Source organism: Vulpes vulpes, chromosome 5 (assembly GCF_048418805.1).
Source record: "Vulpes vulpes isolate BD-2025 chromosome 5, VulVul3, whole genome shotgun sequence".
Taxonomy (NCBI): Eukaryota; Metazoa; Chordata; class Mammalia; order Carnivora; family Canidae; genus Vulpes; species Vulpes vulpes.
The window spans coordinates 123,465,539-123,488,852 of NC_132784.1; the positions used below are offsets into that span (position 1 = coordinate 123,465,539).

General features: G+C 38.6%; 1 protein-coding gene across 2 annotated transcripts in view; it reads right to left on the reverse strand.

The window, feature by feature from the left end:
• FBXL13 (F-box and leucine rich repeat protein 13) overlaps positions 1-23,314 on the reverse strand; it is a 200,828-nt gene that overhangs the window by 1,724 nt on the left and 175,790 nt on the right. For both annotated transcript variants that reach the window (XM_072759903.1, XM_072759902.1), the window contains 2 exons: positions 13,908-14,042; positions 7,369-7,532 (listed from right to left, as the gene is read on the reverse strand). In XM_072759903.1, coding sequence (XP_072616004.1) covers positions 7,369-7,532; positions 13,908-14,042 — 299 coding nt within the window. The remainder of the gene's footprint in view (positions 1-7,368; positions 7,533-13,907; positions 14,043-23,314) is intronic.

Here is a 23,314-nt window from a genome sequence, read left to right on the forward strand (position 1 = left end):
CAGGAACTGAGGACAAGACCAAATATTATGACAAAAGATGCTCTCATTGTTCTTGTAGCCCAGGAAATTTCAAGCGTTTGGGGAGCTGTGAGCCAAGAACCATGACGAAAGACCAATATATATTTCTCATAAATCACAATATCACAGCATTAGAAAAAAAAATAGTATATCTAACTCAAAAATGCCTACTCAAGGGTTTTCAAGGGTAGAACAGTGCCATTTTTCTAGGAAGTTGGTTTGAATATTGAGGCCAGTACTAAAAAAAAAAAAAAAAAAAAAAGGAGTAATTAGCAATTTCTGTAGGATCAGAAATGAGTTAATGATATTTGCCTATGAAGGGGCTACTTTGCCCACTATTACCATATATTACACTGAATTATTAATTGCAAAAGTCTGGAAACAGTCATTGATAAAGAAGCTGGTATTACCACATGCTTTGAGTTAAATTTGTGCTCAATGGCTATATGCGTTCAGGCAGCACAATGAAATTGGAAAAGGCTGAGATGCATCAGTTGTTTAAAATGCATTTCATTTAAACCAAATTTTAGATGTATTAAAATAATTATAACCAACTCAATAGGAAGACAACCATAGCATTACTAATTCCATCTCTTACCACATTGCTTTTTGGCATATATAATTCCACTCACATAAAACAAAAACTAAAACAAAACAAAACACACAAGTTTAAAGAATAACATAAGTAAAAGCAAATTATGGTAATTTCTAGTTCTGAGCCACCAATCCTATGAACTAAACCTTGGCAAACCAGTGTCTTCTCTTTAGAGAAGTACTTATTCTCAAATTTGAAAATTTTAAGTTTATGGTCAAAGATGAAGCTTTACATTCTGGTAATGTTTTAATTTTTTTTTTAATGTGGTCCTACATTTGAAAATTCTTATATATGATCTTTATATGTCCTCTAAGTAGGACATCATTGTGCAGTAGTAAGAGTGTTATATCTTTAGCTTTCTCCCATTTTCTTCTGAAGATTATTCTCCCCTTCCAATTCTATGGAGCTGAGATTGTTATGGTTTTGAGGGTGTTTTTCATGAAGATTGTTTTCCCTTGAGTACTTACTGTAACATAATACCAAATGTCAAGGGAATCTGAAGCATAAAATATTGGCACCATCAGTTTCAAATATAAAACACTACCTCGGCAGCAGAGCTTCATTGTTACTAACCCTTCACCCGATGTCTGCCTATTTAAACTCAATCCATCTTTCAAAACTTCAAAACAATCCAGCCTCTTGTAAAGACGCACACCCAATCGGTTCCTCCTCTGAACTCTATAGAAAGTTGATCATGAAGTTAATTTCTTTCCAATACATAGCTTCATGGCATTAATTGTTTATAATTTTAAACTTTATTGGGATGCCTGGGTGGCTCAGCAGTTGAAGGTCTGCCTTCAGCTCAGGGTGTGATACGGGGATCCAGGATCAAATCCCACGTCGGGCTCCCTGCATGGAGCCTGCTTCTCCCTCTGCCTGTGTCTCCGCCTCTCTCTGTGTGTGTCTCTCATGAATAAATAAATTTTTAAAATCTTTAAAATAAATAAATAAATAAATAAATAAATAAATAAATAAATAAATAAAAACTTTGTTATTTTCCTTTTGTTTAAGATAGTAAATTATTTAAGGGTATATTCCATTTCTTTGTATCTTCAGTGGGAACCCAAACAAGACATTTTCAGCAGTTTACACCAACAAGGGAAGCCCTTTTAGCTCTCTTACGTCCTGCAGGTTTGTTTGAGGCATTCTTAGGTTGCTTTTTCCAACACCCTCTTGCCCCCTGCCAGGATCCTCCCAAACAGCAGAGCTCTGGCCTCGAATACTGTAGTTCACAGTAGTTGGTAATGATTCAGTGTCACTGATGATAAGACCAGTACAACTATAGGCAACAATGGCCTTGAGCTTTAGGAAAAGGATGAGTTTGAGGAGTAAAAGATTTGTAAGTAATTGACTAAAGTATATGTATCCTTTGGCCTCAGAAGAGCAACAGTTTTTGAAAGGTCTAGATAACTGGTAGGAAGATAAAAACTCTTAATGCTAAATTTGGTTACATATGAATAATGGGTCGTACAGTTCCCCAGTCAGCTACAAGCCAGGGTAAATGAGATGATAATTAGGGCAAATAATGGGAGTTTGAGAAAATAACCAGAAAGTTGGGGATACTAAATCCTCAATATAGACAAGAAAAAATAGGGAATGAATAGGGAAGAGGACTTGTTAAATGCAATCCAATGGGACAGAGTGAACATGAGTTTCGTATTAAGCACTACCCATGGGGGAAGTACCCAGTGGTATGTGCTGTTAACTTCAAACAGAGAAAAGAGCAATTTTATTTAAGGTAAAAAATAAATTTACTTGGGAATAGCAGAGGAATCACAATTAAGGACAAGCAAGCTATGGTAAGCCATAAGCAAGTTCAAAAAGAAAAAGGGAAGGTCAGCTTTTATTATGTTTTAGGAAGAAATTGGGGAGGGTTGTTTTCAACAAAAGTTTATTGGAAAAGAACAAGAGTTTGAGGTTGTGGCAGTTTCTCATTGGCTGCAAGTGGTGGTCAGTGCATTGTTGCTGGGGCAGGGAGGGATCTTCCTTATCTGAAAAGCAGAGATAAAATTCCTGTGAAAAATGTCCTCTCTTGTTGAAATACAATTGTCCTTGAGCAACAGAAGGCTTAGGGGTGCTGACTCCTTATTTCTTGACTCCATGCCACCTTTATCGCTTTATCGTAGCTCTTAGTGGCAATCACTGCTTTTTGTTCTACTCTTCGTCAGCTTCATTGAAACTCAACATCTGAAGGTCCCCTGACCATTGGAGGTGATGCTTACAGACCAGAGAGAAGCAAAGGATCAGGTCTCCCATCCTTCTCCCTTCCCTTCTTCCCCAGTCTCAAAGGCCAGGAGGTTAAGGCTTTCTGTAGTTTAAAGTGTTTCTCAGGCGTATCTTAAAGTGTGTCTGCTTTCACAGCATGGTAATGGGAAAAAAATGAAAATCTGAATCTGTCTTGGGGCAAATCTGAGCTTATTAGAATTTTAATGCCAGCATAAACTATTCCCTAATCCACTTTCTCTCCACCTTTTAGAAAATCCTTAGCCCATGAACTAGCTGTCCTTACCACCTTTACTTGAACCTGTGGCATCCATCCTCTTAGGACTGACTCCTAAGACTCAGGACCTGGCCAACAGAACAGACCAGCATGGTGTCTGCCAGCAAATATCTCTGAGTGCTTTTTCACAAATCCTGTTTTGCTGTGTGTTTGCACACATGCACTTTTGAAAAGTATCCAGAAACTTGAAAAATGTAGAAACCGAACATTCCTGCCAAAAAGAACTCTCTCTCTCTTTAGTTATCAAAGTAGTTTTGTGGCCTGGTATGATCAATATATGGGAGCTAAGGAATGTTGAAAAGAAGATGTCTGCTTAGGAATTACTATGTGTTCTAAATTTCTTAGGGTACATATGGAATCCTTTGACTCCTTTCCATTCTGGCTTGACCTAAGTTGTCTCTAAGACCCTTGGACCTTGTAGGAAATGCTTTGGGAACCGAATCAGTGCACTGCTTAGTGATCATTATTCATTTAACTTGGTGAGGCAGTCATCTCTGGATCAGTAGAGAACATGATTTTCCAAATGATACATACAAACAGTTGTGAAGTATCACATTAGATATTTAGTAATAATGAGGTACTGACGATTTTAAGTGATTTTTGGTTTTTATAAATTAAAGGGGATTTAAAGTTATTTCTATAATAATACTACTTGCTCTCACATACATTTCCTCCTAGTTTCTTGAGTAGCATAAAAGGGGGTGGAGTGTTGGAGCCAATGCAGATTGCTGGAATCAGCAGCCTCTCAAATGTACACATCAGCAAGTGAATTGGGCACAACAGAACTCATGTCTCCCCTTATTTATCAAGTCCTTTGAATGTCAGAGCTTTAAAAAAAGCTTGAAAATCACTAAGCTAAAGGCAAAAGAGCACCACTGTGATGATTAAGATATAGGTACAAAAAGTATGGCTCTGCCTTTTATTTGTTTGACCTTGGAGCTTTATTTAAGCTGTTTAAACGAGTTACCTTATTCATTTTTAAATATGGTGGCATTTATGAGCATTAGATGAGCTAGTAAACAAAATAGGATTAACAGAATAAATAGCAGATAATAATTGTTAGGTAATGTTATTTGTTCATACTAGTAACATTCAGTAGCTCCAGATTACAAAGGCCTTTCCCCAAAGATTTTTCCATGAGCTGAAGAGAACTCTGATAAGAGTTTTATTTCCTAGCAACAGACCTCTCAGAGGGGTTGGCTAGTACTTCATGCTGCCAGCCAGCAACTGCTACAAAGACCTTCAGGATATCTCTTTTTGGAGCTCTAAAAGCCACCAAAACTCTACTCATCTCTTTAGAGTTGAAAGTTTTGGACTCTGGACACAAAAATGTCAGAAAAGGCCCTTTACTCTTTGCTAATTATAGACTTAATGTCTCTTTTACCTCTTTGTGGTTCAGACCCTCCTGGGTTGTGGAGACCATTGTTTGGGTCTTGTTCCCTCTCTTCAACTATGCTCTTCTTCCTTTCCATTGCTTGTTTTTCCCACCGAAGGCCATATGTTAAAAGGTTGGTTGTACACAATTGATTCAAATCTAAACTGATATTTTTGTCATGTTTATGATCATAGTTGCTACTTATTCCTCCTTGAATTAAAGGTGCCTAGATTATGTCTCCACATGATGCTTCTGGAACCACTTCTTGTGATCCCTTTAGGCTCTGGGGTTGGTAGAATGACAGTATGTCTCCTGCTGAAAGCTCTCTTGCAAAATTTGCCAATTTGCTCTTTGACCAAAAGTTTCCTACTCCCCCACTTCAGCTGGACAGGCATCTTTGGTTTGCAAATCTGGCTCAAAATTTTTAGATTCCATTGAGTATAGGGTAATTTATACATAGAAAAGTTTCTTCTGATGACAGTAATTGGATTTTAAGAGCCACATCATAGAATATTTTCTTGTTCAAGTGGAAACAAACATGTGGGAGCCCAACACTTTGTGATTCAAAGCCATTGAACCACTTCCCACGCAAGAAAAATTTCCTCTATCCCAACTACCAGATGTTCTATTTCACCCAGACAAAATGGCCATTGCAGTTGAGGGAGCCACATTAGTCATGGAGAGAGCAAACAACTGATTTTTTAGTCAATATAAGTAAGCGATTAGACATCAGCACAAACTTGAGTCTTGAAAGGGCCACATATTCTGTGCAACATTTCCAATTCCACCCAAGGATTTAAGTGGAGGAGGAAGCTGCTTTATAATCCTTAGAGCTGCCCCCAAACAAACCTGACCCTACCTAGCTAGGCCTTAACACTTCTCCAATCAAAGTTTTCAGACCAGGTATTTTGGAAGCTCCTTGACTAAAAAACAGTACCTGTCCTAGAAGTTGGAAGTCAAGACAAGTATTTGCAGAGCCTTACTAGTCCAAATGCTAGGACTCTCCAAGCCACTCTACTGTGGGGACTTCCCTTCTTTATTGCTAGACAAAAACAGAATCAGAGGATTCTAGGCTTCTTTCCTACTGGAGCGTAGCAGGGGTGGGCCTATGAGGAAGACTGAGGTGGTTGGGCCTTTTTAGACAATGAGATGGACAGACAAGCCAGGTGCCCTCTAAACACTAGGACCATGTCTCTGCTTCTTGCTGGTAGGGACAGCCAGCTGTGGTGGTAGAAAACAAAATAGGCCTTAACTGTCCTAGCTTAGGTAAAGGAATTTTTCATAGATCCAACTAGTTAAATAGAGTTTTGCATTGGGTTTTGGAGGCCAAGCCTAGCTAGTAATAAAGTCTTACTTTGCCTTATTTTGTTTTCGTCACATATTTTTAATCTAGTGACTTTGAAGGCAGGATTAGGATATTACAAAATATTTTGGGTCTTCTTAACCAAACACCATTTTTATCATACTTTAATGTCCCATACTATAATTAGGTTCGTGTAGACCCGTACTAGAAAGTCCCCATTCATTCTTACTTAAAATCCCACTTATTAGAAGTTTAGTGATATTACCTCCCCAAAATACTAATTTTGTCAAAACGCAATGAGATTAGAAGCCAGACTCTTTTGTGTAATAAGTTATTCATTCATTGTCATCTTACCCAAAATTGTCTGTTTAATGATATGACAGGGTTGGCAGGGACTCCCAGGACCTTATTTTATGGTATCCTTTCTCAATGAAGTTAATAATAACCATTTTAGTCATCTCTAGACCTATTATGAAGGGTATGAGTCTCCATTCCTCTTCAAAAATTTTCAAAGACCTGCTTCTTTTCTTCTGACCCAGCTTCAGTTGGCCTCCCCCAATCAGGCCCAGGCTCAATGAGAGTGCCTGTCTTACTAGTAATAATTTTTGTGTGCTTCCCTCCCCCCCCCCCCCATTTCATTTCATTTTAACACATACAGCCTTGGATCAGAAACCATTTTCTTCCTCACGCTTCAAGTGATCAGATCTCCTAGTTCAGCTCGTGCCAAGACTATTTAATTAAGAAAGTTCCTCTGTGACATATATGTGCTTACACTTTATACTTTGATAATATTAATTCTTAGTATTCATTTTTCCAGCCTGCTGCAAAGAACCAGACCTTCAGGGATTGGTCAAGAATTCTCATTTTGAACACTCCACCGGTTACTTCATCAGGTCAGCTAAAACTACTTGGATGTTTTTACTCTCCACCAATAAGGAAACAAACTAAACAATGAAGCACATAACTGCTTTATATTTTAAAACTCACAGAGTAGACACCTGAGACCCTCTCCTTATATAGAGTGCTTATTTATCTAACGTTTGCTTCCATGGAAACATTTTGCAAATTGTAGGAACCAGCACTTGGCCTGTAGCAATCAAGCCAGAATACTCTGAGCTGTAGCTCTTAGAGGAAATCCCTAAATGAGTAACAACTATCAAGCAACTAGCTTTGAGAGAGATGGAGCTTAGGGGAACTGTTAGTAATTTATACTTAATTGTTAACTGGTTTTATCTAATTATTTCTTAGCCTGTAGGGGAGATTAACTGAATGGAAATATTTTTGAGAGATGAGTAGAGGAAGAGGTCATGATAGTTCTACGAGGAGCAGAGTTAAGCTTTTTAACACTGGCAGGGTCAAAGAAAGGGAGGTGAGAAGGTCTGCTAGTAAAGAGATATAAAACCGCAAAGACCATTTTAGAAGAAAGCGTAATAATGTTCGGTTCAAAATGTTGACTTCAATTAGGCAAAAACTAAAATGAAACGTCATAACTCTGAAAGCCACTATGTATTACAAATGCCATTCTGTTTTCTCAGAAAGTTGTTCTCAAAGCTTTTCATATTCGGGTTCGTACTTACTTGGAAATAAGTCTGCAGTATTGCATCTTAAGGATTCGAAGTTGTTTGCAGCCCATCTGAAGGTCCTCAAGCATTTGGTCAGTAAGCAGGACACAACCAGAAATATCCAAAATGTGCAAGTAATGGCATTTTGCCGATAACATCTCCATCGCTGAGTCAGTAATCTGAACACACAGCCAAAGTTAAGTACTGATTATTCTGATGAAAGAATGTGTACTAGGCAATTTGAGCTGCTGTAACAAAATACCATAGACTGAGTAGTTTAAACAACAGACATTTGTTTTGCATAGTTCTGGAAGCTGAGAAGTCTAAGATTAGTTTACCCACAGACTGAGTGTCTGGTGAGGACCCTCTTCCTGGTTTGCAGATGGCTACTTTCTTGCTGTATCTTCACAAGGCAGAGAAATAGCTCTAGTTTCTTCCTATTCTTACAAGAACAGTAATTCCATCATGGTGGCTCTGCACTCATGACCTCAATCTAAACCTAATTACCTCCCTAAAGCCTTACCTCCTAATACTATCACGTTGAGAATAAGAGTTTCAACACATGAATGAGTGGGAGGCAAAAATTCAGTCCATAACAAACAGAATCAAAACTCTTGCCAGCTTGTCACGGGATGAGCCTATAACTCATGTTAGTCATTTAACTGTTTGCAGAACAGAAAATTATATTTTAGATAGTGCCAATAGACTTTGTGATCTTGCTGTTATTTTCATTTTAGAGTTGTCTATTTTGGATGGGTAATTTCATCAAAATTTCCTTAGTAATACCTATCACACCAATATGAGCATCTTATGAAATGTTGCCATAATGGGATTTGGCTTTAAACTTGAATTCACTCTAAGGCATCATCAGTTTAGAAACAGAGGGTTAATAACATAGTATGTTACAAAACTATGAAGTTAACCCGCATACAAGGTCAAATTACTCTGAGGAATCTGAACATCTCTTATGGTTTGTGGGTAGAGTAACACGGTTATGGAAAGGGACAAGTAGGGGAGACATGTTTGTAGGCAGGGGAAGAAAGAGCAGAAGACCACAGAGACCACATGAATCTTATTCTGAGAAATTCTGCTGAGGGTTCCGACTTTTTTTTTTTTAAGATTTTATTTATTCATTCATGAGAGACACAGAGAGAGGCAGAGACACAGGCAGAGGGAGAAGCAGGCTCCTTGCAGGAAGCCCCATTTGGGACTCGATCCCGGGTCTCCAGGATCAAGCCCTGAGTCAAAGGCAGACGCTCAACTGCTGAGCCACCCAGGCATCCGGGTTCCAACGTCTTGAGTTTGCCCACATGTTCTGCAGAGATAATTCAACTCCAATTCTTAGATTATTTTACTCACTCAAGGTCTAGCTTTTGAATTCATAGCTAAACTGAGACTGGCTGTAGAATTAACAAGATTATTTTCCTCAAAGGAATTTTTTTCCCAACTGGATTTAATTTCTCATTTTAAATGTCTGAACATTCTAAAAAAAAAAAAAAAAACATGCCATGAGGGACGTCTGGGTGGCTCAGCGGTTGAGCATCTGCCTTTGACTCAGGACGTGATCCTGGAGTCCTGGGATCGAGTCCCACACTGGGCTCCCTGCATGGAGCCTGCTTCCCCTCTGCCTGTGTCTCTGCCTCTCTCTCTCCCTCTCTCCCTCTCTCTCTCTCTCTCTGTCTGTCTCTCATGAATAAATAAATCAAATCTTTTTAAAAAATGCCATGAAGCTTGGCTCTTGTTTTTAATATAAAGTTAGAGACTTATACAGAAAACCCTTCAGTTTGAAATGTACACTTTCTAAGTTTGAAAAAACAGATGTTGTCATTGTCTGAGCATGGCCTGTTTTCAGAACATGTTTAGGACCAAGGTTTAACATTGTGTCTGATTCTCCCAAAAATGCCTTCAGACATTCCTGCCATACTGTGTTTGTCTCTGAGGATCTGATGTCATTGGAAAGAAATAGGAAGGGAAAAAAAGCCCTCAGAATTGTAGAACACAAGAAAGACAGTGAGGAGATGCAAGAGTCCAGGATGGATAGAGTTCAGAGAGCTAGGATTTATTGCTTCTTAAGGAGTGAAAAAGGAGGCCAACATTTCCATAGATCAGAAGCTCAAGATGTTCAATGATTGAACTGTTGTTGTTGGGACTTACGGGGCTGGGAACTAGAGTTGGAGGTGACTGGCTAAATTCTTAACTTCCCGATACAAGGTCCTAATGAGCAGAGATTGTTATTCCCACTTCAGTGCTGGGTAAGATGGGATCACAGTACTAATTACTGAACTTGGTGAGGTGGTTGCAAGAAAGAGCTGGTCAAAAAAATAAAATAAAATAAAATAAAATAAAATAAAATAAAATAAAATAAAATAAAATAAAATAAAATAAGAAAGAAAGAGCTGGTCATCCAGGAGATGGATAAGGTGACCATTCAAGATTGACTCGTGGGCTTTTGAGAAACTTAGCCAAGGATGATGAGTCAGACACTAACATGCTTAATGGCTCATCAAAACCAATGTAGGTAGAAATATAACATTGTATGTCAACTATATTGGAATTTAAAGTAAAATAAGATTTAATTTTAAAAAGCAATGTAAAAAATAAAATAAAAAAAATAAAAAGCAATGTAGGTGGAATACATTAGACTGGACCCATAGCCTTATGATTTCTCAATGAGGAGTATTCCGATTGGCCCAGATTATAGTCACTACATCTTTTGAATCAGGATGCTTACTTGATTCACAGAGATAATAAAGCTAAACCCTTCTTCTCTCTTACATTGAGGTTCTGGAATAATCTACTCCTTTCCCTTTTTTTCACCCTAGATATTTGATATAGGGTGATTTGTTTTGTAATATCTTATTTGTGTAACATCCTCCTTGGTTTCTAGGCTGCAAGATAGTATCCTCTGCCCAGTTTATAGGAGGAATTCCCTCAGCTTCTCCTTACCAAAAACCAAAAAACCCCCAAATCATACAAACAAAAAAATCCTCTGCCCCAACTTCTCTTCTCACTGGAGTCTTTACTTCTCTCATTCTCCTACTTTTCCCTCTAATTAGTAGAGCCACTAAAAAGCTGAGTCCCCATCTGTGCCTGCTTTATGGCCAGGGTAATTCCCAGTGAGCCATGTGTTTCCCATGTGTCCACATGTCTGTGTGCAATGAAAACAAGAACTCTGCAGAGGGTCCATGGTCAGTGCTGCTAAGTGTCCTGACCCACTTCTAGAACCAGATGATGCTGACCAGAGAGATATTTGGTTTCTCTAGTTCTAAACAAGTATATCATTAAACAAGAATTTTGCTGTGAACTTTTTTTTTTAAGATTTTATTTATTTATTCATGAGAATACACAGAGAGGAGAGAGAGAGAGAGAGGCAGAGACACAGGCAGAGGGAGAAGCAGGCTCCATGCAGGGAGACTGACGACTGACGTGGGACTAGATCCAGGGTCTCCAGGATCACGCCCTGGGCTGCAGGCGGCGCTAAACTGCTGAGCCACCTGGGCTGCCCTGCTGTGAACTTTCTAAATTAATTTTGTCACAATTTACCACATCATTCCACCCCCCCCCACCCCCCCACCCCACCCCCGCTGCCTCCTCTTCCTTACTACAGCACAGTTAACTATGGAGGAACTAGGAGGTTTTAGCTTCACTCTCTTAATCCACTCACCACACAAACTAAACAGCTGAGAAGCTGAATTTTTAGACTAGCTGGAATGCATGGCATCCTGAGTTTGGGTGACACTTTCCTAAAAAGAAGTCCATCAGTGTGCACCACCAAAGACAACATGGTTGTTAAATGTTCTTGTAATTTCTGAGGATTGTCTTTTTAAAGATTTTTTAGTTCTCTTTCCTCTGCATGTTTTTATTCCTCTAAGTTTTTTTTTTTTTTAATTTGTTTTGGTCTTTATCTTCTACTTTAGAGGCTTGTTTGTTATGTCTGGTAATCCTTGATTGTTTATTAATAACAAAAGGACTAAACACTGATGGGAAGCTCTGAGTGCATGATATGGGTCTTCTCCACATAAAGCTTCTATGGTTAGATGGATTATTAATTGGTAAACCCCCAAATGTCAATATTTTTCTGTCTTTCATCCCGCACTAGTCAGAGCCTCCAGAAAAGAGGGTCCCGTCCTGGTCTGCCTGAAGGGGAAGACCTGGCAGCCACATTCTAGATACTGCGTTGGAAGAGTTCTTGAGTGTCTCTGCATTTGGCAGTCACTTAATTCCTGTTTTCACTTTTGTACCCAAACTCTAAATTATACGTAGTATCTCCCAGCCCAGCAACCCTCTGTTTTCTGAAGGCTTTTTTAAGATTGATTCATTCATTTGCGGGGGGGGGGGGAGGGGGGGGGTGCATCAGAAGGGAGAGAATTCTTAAGCCAACTCCCTACTGAGTGCTGAGCCTGATTCCTTAACCCATGAAATCATGACCTGAGCCGGAAACGTGAGTTGGACACTTAATCAGCTGAGCCTCACCGAGGTGCCCCCCAGCAGCCCTCTGTTTTTACTATCTGTAGAATAAGCGGTAGAGAGCAGTTTTGCTCCCCAGAGGACATTTGGCAATATCTGGAGACATTTTTTTATTGTTACGAGAAGGGGGTACGGGGGGCCAGGAGTTACTGGCATATAGTGGGTAGAGGCAAGGATGCTGTTGAACATTCTACAGTGCATGGAACAACCCCTCACTACAAAGAATTATCTCATCTAAAATATCAATAATGCCAGGATTGAGAAATCTGGGAAATAAATATCTAATCTTTTGGTGAAGGTAGGGAAGGGCAGCTGCCCAGAGGTATGAAGTAGAGGAAGAAATCTAGGGATCTGTCTACTTCTCAAGAACTTTTAACCCAGCCTTCCTCATTTTAGCCACATTCTTTTTTTTTTTTTTCCTAAGATTTTATTTATTTATTTGACAGAGAGCAAGAGAGCACAAGCAGGAGTGAGAGAGGGAGAAGCAGGCCCTCTGCTCAGCAAGGGGATTCAGGGCTCAATCCCAGGACCCCAGGATCATGACCTGAGCCTCACTTAACCAACTGAGCCATCAGGCACCCCATTTTAGCCATTTCTTTAACCCAGTTCCAGAGACAAGCAGTGCTATCAAATTTGAAGATCATGGTATAAATCAATTTTTCCCCTTAGCTTTCTCTACTGTTGGCTTAGGATTCAAAGCTATCTCTGGCCTGCTAAATTAGTTGATCTACGTTCAAGCTTCTAAAATCTTCTTGCTCTTTTCTCCTCTCCTGTTGTCCCTATCAGCATAGGCATTCACCCTTCTTCTGCAGTTCTGTAGGGTTTCAAGAGGGACCAAAATTATATGCGTATATTCAGTTGCTATATTAATCCAGATTCAGAGATCTCTATTTCTTGACATAGTGATATGTAGTAACAGAAAAAAAAGTAGGCTACAATATATTTTGGAAAGAATCACTTTCTATTCTTAAAAAATAGAATCTTAAGATTCTATTCTTAAAAAAAAAAAGACAAACACAAACCTTCTATAACTATTTCTAATCTCTGTGGAAATAGAAAAATATTCTAGAAGATTATGTATAAAATTCCAACAATGGTTATGTCTGGAAGGCAGTATGACAACAGATTTTTTACTTTCTTCTTTTTGTTTTTATATGTAGTCCAAGGGTTTTACGATAAGTATATATTTCTTTTATTAACAAATATCAGGGATCCCTGGGTGGTGCAGCGGTTTGGCGCCTGCCTTTGGCCCAGGGCGCGATCCTGGAGACCCGGGATCGAATCCCACATCGGGCTCCCGGTGCATGGAGCCTGCTTCTCTCTCTACCTGTGTCTCTGCCTCTCTCTCTCTCTCTCTCTCTCTCTCTCTGTGTGTGACTATCATAAATAAATAAAAATTAAAAAAAAATTAAAAAAAAACAAATATCAAGAAAAATGATCAAACACTGAAAAGAAGACAAAAGATGATTACATGTCTTTTCAATGTCATATACAACATTTTTTAACAGGCTCACCAGAGGAATTCTATAAGAAATTATGCCTACTAATAACTATTGACTAGGGCCCAAACTCAGTGAAGTTACATGTTATAACTTGTTATATTTTGTCTAGGAGAAATGTACATTATTTCTATCTGGTGGTAACCATAACTCCAAGATTATGGATTTATTACCTTCTAGGACATTAACCAGTTTTGTATCTAACCTAACAATTGCATTCCAACATTCTTTTTCTTCAGTTCCTATAAATACTCAGTTTGATCAAATGCTCTATGACCTGGCTTTACCATTAATGAATAAATAAACCTTTAGCATATTTTCATATTTGGATGAGAATTGTTTTTAACTTTTTGAAAATTCTACTTTGAAATAAATGAAACCATAAAATGATATGGTTTATAAAATAAAATTTTATTTGAATAAAATAAAATTATTTCCAACTTGGGGAAAGAAAAAAAGTGTAATGAATACCTCAGTCATAGCGAAGAAGAAAGTTCTGCGATGAGCCTAACCCCTGACTGCTACCCTGCCTGGGGTCTTTGTCAGTGCTTCAACTGGACACATCTGAACTCTGACTCCTGCACATACCTTTGGACAGCCAGCAATGCTGAGAGATGTGAGGTAAATGCAATAAATGGCCAGTGCTTTGATAATCTCATCCGACAGCTGGGGGCAATAAGAGACATCCAAGTGTTCCAAGATCAGGGAGCCTTTGCAGAATGCCTGCAGGAAATTCCAAAGTCAAAGGTTTTTTCATCTTAGAATTATTCAAATGTTGTGTGCGTCTGTTTACTTACCCATAGGTTTTTTTTTGGGGGGGGGGGGTTGTGACAGATGTGGTAGAAAGACCAAAATGAATTCTGAAAGGAACATAACCTTACAAAATGCCCTAGAGTTTAGGCAGGTTAGAAAGTAATTTTGCTACATGTATTTATGCTCGTTCAGTCCCCCAAACCTTTCCCACAATGTTATTGGATAAAAACTGCAGGAATATCACACAAATTATCAACTCAAGATGTGCAAGTTGCAAGGTTCTTTAAAAGTTCATCTTAAAAAGAAAAACACTGGACAAAAATGAGTATTCTTTTTTCCATCCCTTTTCTCTCAGTTTCTCGGCCAGCTCTGCATGTGCCTTTAATTCTTTCTCAAACGTCAAAGAGAAAAGTGCCTTCTGTGAGGCTGTACTTGGTGGTCATTCATTGTCACATACTAGTTCATATATCACATTCATTCCTTTAAACCACATTGAAACTTCCAATATCTTGCTGGTGAGAAACTCTGCAGAGCTGAAATGTAGCTACAGTGTTGAAAAAAAGAAAACAACTTAGTTTTTTTGTTTGTTTTGTTTTGTTTTGTTTTGTTTTTCTTCCCAAAGAGTTTAAAGGGAGATACAGTTTATTATGGGAGCAGTTTATTATGCATTTCAGTCCTTGAAATACAAATGTGGTACATCTTGTTGGGAAATAAAAGCTATTACATCAAAAAAAAATTTTTTAACAAGAGACATTCACACACCAGCTTAACAGTTTACTAATATTCAAATTCCTGTTAACAGAATTTGGTTTTCCTGAATTTAGTGCTAATGAGAGTTTACCTATGTGGTTAGTAATTCTTAGAGTTAGATTCAGTCAAATGACTGGAGGCAGAAGAATCTGGAAGGGAGAATTAGATGGGAGATGGTGTTAATGTAACAAAAAGACAGGGTCTTTGGAAACCTCAAGCAGACCTGAGGTTTTGTTTTTGTTTTTGTTTTTAAGATTTTATTTATTTATTTATGAGAGACACAGAGAGAGAGGCAGAGACACAGGCAGAGGGAGAAGCAGGCTCCTCGCAGGGAGCCTGATGTGGGACTCGATCCTGTGACTCCAGGATCACACCCCAGGCTGTAGGCAGGTGCTAAATTGCTGAGCCACCCAGGAATCCCTTCTTTTTTTTTTTTAATATCTATCCTCTAGCATTGTTCTTGAAATGCTAAAATGTTCATCTGAAATTTCTAGGGCTAGGAAAGGCCTGGAAATCATCGGATATCCTTCCCTTTACCTTAGTAGTTCTTAATTTTCATTCCCACTTTTCAGGTAAAAAGCAAGAACTGAATGAAAAGAATCCATGAGGAAATAACATTGAAAAGTTTACAACTGAGCAGTTATACAAATACAAAAGGATCCATAAAAGTAAGCCTTATAGTAGTTGTAAAAATATCCTAAGATGAGTAGGAAACCATGATAAATTCAAGATATACTAATACCATACTTTAAAAAGTCCCTGTCTCAAATTATAAAAATTAGAAATTATCAACATGTGCTCAGTCACTCTAGAGGTTTTGCTTCATTGTGAAGCAGCTCAAACTCTTAGAATACTAGAGACCTCAGTAAATGATGGTTTACCATTAATTTTAGTTACAAATATTAGATTTCAGTAACTAGTGAGTTACTAGTAAGGCATTGCTTATTTATGTGTAAAAATGGATGTCCATTGGACTACCTATCATTTTCCTCTCAGAACTGAGGGAAGGGCCTGGCTGGCCCCTTGGATCACTTGATGGCCCTCAGGATGACCCCAGTGGACTTCCCTCCACTGAGTATGCTAATTTCCACTCCTTTCAGCCCTAAGGAAGACTGGGAAGAACTAGTCAGCCCACTATTTTCTTTAACAAGTTAATAAAAGAGTGAAAATTCCTAGCAGTGGTGGTTTAGTCTAGGAGGTAAAAGATAATACTAAAAGATATTGGATGGGCAGCCTGGGTGGCTCAGCGGTTTAGCGCCTCCTTCAGCCCAGAGCGTGATCCTGGAGACCCGGGATCGAGTCCCATGTCAGACTACCTGCGTGGAGCCTGCTTCTCCCTCTGCCTGTGACTCTGCTTCTCTCTCTCTCTCTCTCTCTCTCTCTCTGCGTGTCTCATGAATAAATAAATAAAATTTTAAAAAAAAGATATTGGGATCCCTGGGTGGCGCAGCGGTTTGGCGCCTGCCTTTGGCCCAGGGCGCGATCCTGGAGACCTGGGATCAAATCCCACATCGGGCTCCCGGTGCATGGAGCCTGCTTCTCCCTCTGCCTGTGTCTCTGCCTCTCTCTCTCTCTCTGTGACTATCATAAATAAATAAAAATTTAAAAAAAATAAAATAAAAAAATAAAAAAAAAGATATTAGTGGTTTAACCCTCAATCACTATCTTTTCCTGACCACAAGAATCAACAGCATTTCCTCTTTCCTCTGACATCATGTGGAACTTGTCTTTTTCAACTGATTCAGCAGTTACAGTACTTGACTTATTCCTGTGTTGTGGCTAACTTTGTATGGAGATCTGTCTTCTCTAGCGACTAAGTGATGTCAAACGTTGGAGGGGGCAGCTGGTCAGGAGACAGTGAAGTCCCTGTCTTTGGAGATAATCAAGTATAGAGGGACTACCCAGTGGTGGTGCAGAGGGGAATCTGGCTTTGAAGGACTGGAATTATTTGTCTTAAATCTTAGCTTGGAAATTCAACTAGTTTTTCAATGGGAATGCAGGAAGTCTCTCAAAAGTATTGTGTGGTGTGTGGAATTTGACTAATTTTTTTGTTGTTGTTTCAGAGGTAGAATTTAGTGATTCATCAGTTGCATATAATGACCAGTGCTCATTACATCAAGTGCCCTCCTTAATGCCCATCACCCAGTTATCCCTTCCCTCCACCCACTTCACCTCCACCAGCCCTCAGTTTATTTCCTAGAGTTCAGTTTGCCTCCTCAATTTTCATCTTACTTTATTTTTCCTACTCTTTCCCTATGTTCATCTGTTTTGTTTCTTAAATTCCACATATGAGTGAAATCATGGTATTTGTCTTTCTCTGACAGACTTATTTCACTTAGCATAATACCCTCTAGTTCCATGTGTATCATTGCAAATGGCAAGATTTCATCCTTTTGATGGCTGAGTAATATTCCATTCTATATATGTATATCCCATATATATATGGGATGTGCGTGCGTGTGTGTGTGTGTGTGTATCCCCCACATCTTCTTTACCCATTCATCTGTCAGTGGACATCTGGGCTCTTTCCATTGTTTGACTATTGTGGACATTGCTGCTATAAACATTGGGGTGCATGTGCCCCTTTGAATCACTGTTTGTATCTCTGGAAAAATACCTAGTAGCACAATTGCTGGGTCATAGGGTAGTTCTTTTTTTAAATTTTTTGAGGAATCACCACACTGTTTTCCAGACTGGTTGCACCAGTTTGCATTCCCACCAACAGTGTACAAAGGTTTCCCTTTCTCCCCATCCTCACCAACATCTGTTGTCTCCTGAGTTGTTAGTTTTCCTGCTGGCTTTTTATACCCCCTTCACCAGCATCATATTTATAATACAGTAGGTTCTCAATATATATTAGTTGGTTGATCCATCCTTTGTAAGTGTCTTCAAGAGTACAAAGAATTCTGTTTTTTTTAAATAATTCTGTTTTAATAAATATAGGAATTATTATGTCACAAGGAGTAGGATAACATTGTTTTCTACTTAGAGAATGGACAGAGTTCAGGAAACCAGAGAAAATTTAAAGTAAGAAGGAATATTTAAACTAAGAATAATTTATTAAAAGATGAAGTGAGCTTTAAAGGGAGATTCAAGGCACTTAGTATCTGAAAACGCTTTCAGTAACATCTGTCCATGTTTTGGACTGCTTGAATCAGATCTGCTTTAAGCCTTAAAAAAAAAAAAACCCTAATATTCTTTGAAGCTGAACTTTCTTAGAGGTTTTAAAATTAAAGAATAACTTATAAAAACGTATTGGAAGGTCTATAATACATTCATGGTAGCATTCTCATCCATGGAAAATCTGAGGCATAAAGATTGGTCTTAGGTTTTATGCTTGGCATAAGTCAGTGCAGATCTGAGAAGTAAGTCAGAACTTCTTTCTTTGTAATTCATATTTTCCTTTAGAGACATGTAAGTCATAAGTAACTTAAGTCTGCAGGCATGTTTCAACATAATCACTCATGAAATTCCATTTCTCCCCTACAGATAAGATTATGTTTTCTGGCTCCAGTGATGCAGATTCATACATATATCAATGCTGTTGATTTTCTTGTCTTAGAAAATGTCAGACTAAGCATCCTTCCGAGAATATTTTTTGTAGTGAAGATGGGGAGAAAACACAGAAATTGTCAAGTTTGACTCCCATCCCACATACCAACCAGTTTTGCTGTGGGTTAACAATTTTGAAGTAAACTTCCAAATCTCTCAGTGAGCTAAATCATTTCTTTTCTGTATCTTCGGAGCTGAGTCACAGTGTGGGAAGGCTTAATGACCACATTCCTAAATTGGGTATGTAGAGGAGACTTGAGTTTCACTGACATTTACTGTCATAATAACGTACTTTTGCCAAAACCCTGATTTAAGCTACCTCAACAGGTGGCAGCTCTCAGCTTCAAAAAACTCCCCTTGTGGTGCATACCCAACTTTTGACTATGTACCTCATTAGGTTCCGATGAATTCTACTACTAAAATTTGTGGGGGAGTTGTCCCTATTGGTAATTTTGAAAAAAAATCTTGTACTGTCAAGAACCATTTTCTGGAATGAAGACTGTTTTTGGCTGCTTCAAAGGCTAAAATACAACTTCCACAATTTTAAGTTATAAACTGGATTCAAAGCTATAATTTCTTGGGCGTCATATATGCCACCAAAGATAGTCTTCCTCCTACTAGGCATCAGAGCAGGTGAGTGTAGCCGTGGCTATGGCCTGGGCACACTGGGCTGGGAAACCTGGGCATTGCTACCAAAATTGAACTCTATAAAGCCTGTCTTCTCACCTTGTAGTGAGACGTTTCCCTGCATTCCCACCCTCCCTGTCGGGGAAACCAGGCTAAGCAAGGCTTAGCTAAGGCTAAGGAGAATACTTCTTTTAAATATGGAGGCATTTTGTAAAGGGGAAAGGCTAAAGCCTCAAACAGACTTTTCCAAAGATACTTTCATGATACATTTTTTTACCTAATTATATGGTGATTTGGGTAATAAGCCTCAGCTTCAAGCCAGCCCAAATGTGGCTTACTCCACAAACTTTTCCCCATTTCAAAGCGGAAGACTTGCCTCTTCCAAATCCCTATAGATTTTCATTTTTTTTGTCTTTCTTACTTTCTATTACATAAATATTATATAAATAGCTATATAATTGTTTTATCTTCTGCATTGACTTTAGCTTCTTGAGGGCAGTATCCATCTCTGATTTATTTTTGTGGCCTCAACATCTAGATGCAAAGGAGATTCAAGATGAGAGAATGTCCAGAGGGAAGAGAAGATGCCTCTTAGCATAGGAGTGAGGAAAATGAGCTCCCATAGATTGCCATCAGGACACTAAGTGCGGTCCTTCCTCACACCCTGTTTAATAACTGCAGATACAAAGGCGGTTAAGAGCACAGAGTCTGGGGCCCACCAGCCTGAGTTCATATCCTGCCACTTAGACATTCTGTGTCTCTGGATAAATTACCCAACCTCTCAATTCCTCAATGATCTCATTTGCAACAGGGAAATAACATGGTACCTTAATATGACACCTACTTCACAGAGTTGTTGGGAGGATTGAGTTAATATGAATAAAGTAAATGAATAGTCGCTGGTGCATAGTAAGTGGTCAATAAATAGTAGCTAGTACTATTATTTGTATTCTACTTCTCTTGTACTCTGCTGCTCTCTGGTATGATTGCCAAATTTTTTAAATCTTACATACCACAGTAAACATATTTTGAGCATAAACTTTCAATAAATGTGTATTAATATACTTACAAATTATATAGACATACAACTATTCAAATATATACATATATTATCTTATAAATATATAGTATATGTATCTTATATATAATACATCATATCATATAAAAATAAAACAAGACAAAAATAACTATAAATAGAAGTTCTAATATTTTCTTGTCACACCGAAATAAACTGTCTTGCTCATTTGCCAAAGTAAATGTTTTCTCTGGAGACACCTATTCAAAGGTATATCTTTGGTTGTCAGTAGACCTTGATGACTCACTAGCTGCATAGACCGTGGATATTTGGTAAAAACAAGGGAATTGCTTTTAAAATGTAAAATGTGACAAGTGCATAAAGAAGGGCCAAATGTGGGGAAATTACAGAAAAGAAAGGATAAGCAATCAAAGAGAATGTATATTGGAAAGAAGACCTGGAAAAGAACAAAACAAAATATGTTTGAGTTAAAATTTGCAATTAGAATTTGGCAGGAGGGCAGCCCCGGTGGCTCAGAGGTTTAGTGCCACCTTCAGCCCCAGGTTGTGATCCTAGAGACCCAGGATCGAGTCCTACGTTGGGCTCCCTGCATGGAGCCTGCTTCTTCCTCTGCCTGTGTCTTTGCCTTTCTCTCTCTCTCTCTCTCTCTCTCTTTCTCCCTGTGCCTCTCAAGAATAAATAAATAAAATCTTAAAAAAAAAAAAAAAGAATTTGGCAGGAGTAGGGGGGATTCCAGAACAAGATTCAGGTTTTAGATGTTATCTCCAAAATAAGCGTAAGCCAGGATTGGACTACCCAAAAGTCAATCAGGTATTTCTCTTGTGGCCTGTAGGATAACCTACACTTTCTCTATTTTTCTAAGATAAATAAAATGGGTGCCCAGTGGCACTCCTCCAGGGATTTCTATGGGACAAGAAGGGCACAGAAAAATTACTTAAGCTATAATAATCAGCCTGAAAGAGTTGATAGGATCTGTTTGCACAGCCAGACACTCTACTTGTTCTTTCTCATTCTTTCCCAAGAAAATGGGAACTCAGAACTTTTACTCTAAAAACAAAGTCATATCATCCTCCTTTGACCTCTTCCATTTAAAGATCTCTAGGACTAAAGTTCATGAGCCATCAGTGCTGCTTTGATCTTCCATTTGGGGCCATAATAGAATAAGAGATGATGTCATCAAGGGAGGTTACCGATTTAGCCAGAAAACTTAAAAGGCCTGAAGTTGTGTCTGTGACCTTCAGAAGGTTAACCTCAAGCTTCCTTACCTTTAAGAGAATGAAAACAACTGAAAACCTATCTCACAGGCTTACTGGAAGATGGGAAGAAATTGTGTACTCCAAAAGAACTTGACAGACATAACAATGCTGGCTTTTGTCTCTCAGCTTTGGAACCGGAGAGGTCCTAGAACAATCTTGTCTGCCATTTAAAAACTGAGAACACAATTTCACCATCTTCCACATGTTGAAGGCTTCACAGTGAAGAATATCATGTGCAAAAGTTAGCTGAAAGTTAATAGAGAGGGTAATTAGAAGTCATAATGTGGAAAAATCATAGCTCTTGTGAGACATGCCACAGGTACTCAGTTCATGTCAGGTGAGGCATGATAAGCAAAGCCCAGGCACATTGGCTGAGAGAATTGGCCACTTAGATTTAAGAAGCAAAAGAAGCATAAACTCATACTCTTGTGGGAAAGTGGGATTTTGATGTTTATTTTTCCTGCCTTATTGTTTTGGGGTTTTTTGGGTTTTTTTTTGTTTGTTTTGTTTTTGCCTTCAGACAATCTGACAGGTTTTGTTTAACTTTGGCAAGTTTCATTTTATCCAGGATAAACTAATATTCCAGGGGTAGCTTAAAGGTTGGGAGAGGCCTCCAAAGGATTATCTTCCTTTTGACACATTCTCTCATAATTCTTCTCTGTAGATGCTCAACATCTACATATGTTTATGCTTTATGCTCAACATAAAAATAACAGATGTGTGCATTTTTTCGTTCATTTATCAAGTCTGTCTGCTTCAATTGTCCAAAAATAGTTCTCCCCGGTGGGATTGGGCAAAAAGCCAGGACTGGTGTCGGGTGTTCTCCATTTCAGCTATTTATCAGCTGAAGAAACATGGTACCCATGACTCCAGTATCCCTTGAAACCTACAGACTGTGGGAAAATGACAAGCTGTCAAATCCCACATCCTTTAAAGTCTGGCAAATTTCTAATTCTATTGAATTGCCTCTACAACTGGGAACACACAGGGTGAGGAGCAACAGGAATACTGAGCTTATTTCTTTTGCTCATAGTCTTTGAAGAGAAAATAATGTCTAAGTATCTTGGTAAGAGTTTGTCTGTGACAATGAGTTCTAAGTGTCTTAGGTCTCTGAAGAGTATGTTGTTCTATTATAAATTCTAGGAGATGAGGATGACAGCACATGAGAGACTCCTGACTCTGGGAAATGAACAAGGGGTAGTGGAAGGGGAGGTGGGCGGGAGGTTGGGGTATCTGGGTGGTGGGCACTGAGGGGGGGCACTCGACAGGATGAGCATGGGTGTTATAGGTTGGCAAATTGAACTCCAATTTAAAAATAAATTAATTAAATAAAATAAATAAATGAAGGAAACATTAGAAGATAAATAAATAGATACATAGATAAATTATTTTAAATAATAAAAAAAAATAAATTCTAGGAGACCGTTCTTGGCATGAATAACCATGAAGTTCAAATTTGTGTAACAAAGCTCTTACCTGTTCTAGGTTTTGTGGGAGTTGCTTTTTCCACAAGGCATCAGATACTTTCTTAATTCTACCATAGGAATTCCTTGGTTTCCTCTCCCCAAGCCCTGTAAAATGATTCTGAACCTGGGACCTTCTGGGATCTTCATCACTGAGAGTTTAGTCAATTATTTCCTAACAGTAACCTGGAATATTGGATGAGGTAAAGAATTTTCCTGAGCAGTGTGGCCAAGAGATAGTGTCCAGATGTCTGGATGCCCTGTCTCCCCACACAGAAGATTTCAGAGCATCCACTGCACCAAAGGACAACTATTAAGGCCATTTTGGAAAGGGATCCTCTGTTTGTTGGTTCCCTCACAACCAGGAACATAACTGTATCCCTGGAGAAGAGGTGGAGTTATTGGAATCTCGTACTTTGACAATTTTTGAATGATTTAATCTTAGAAACCAAATAGAAATCAATGTTGGTTTTTGAAAAAATTGTTACTATGTGGAGCCATCACATCTAATCCATCTTTGACATTTTAAGTCAGTATGTGTCAAAAGCCACTAAAACC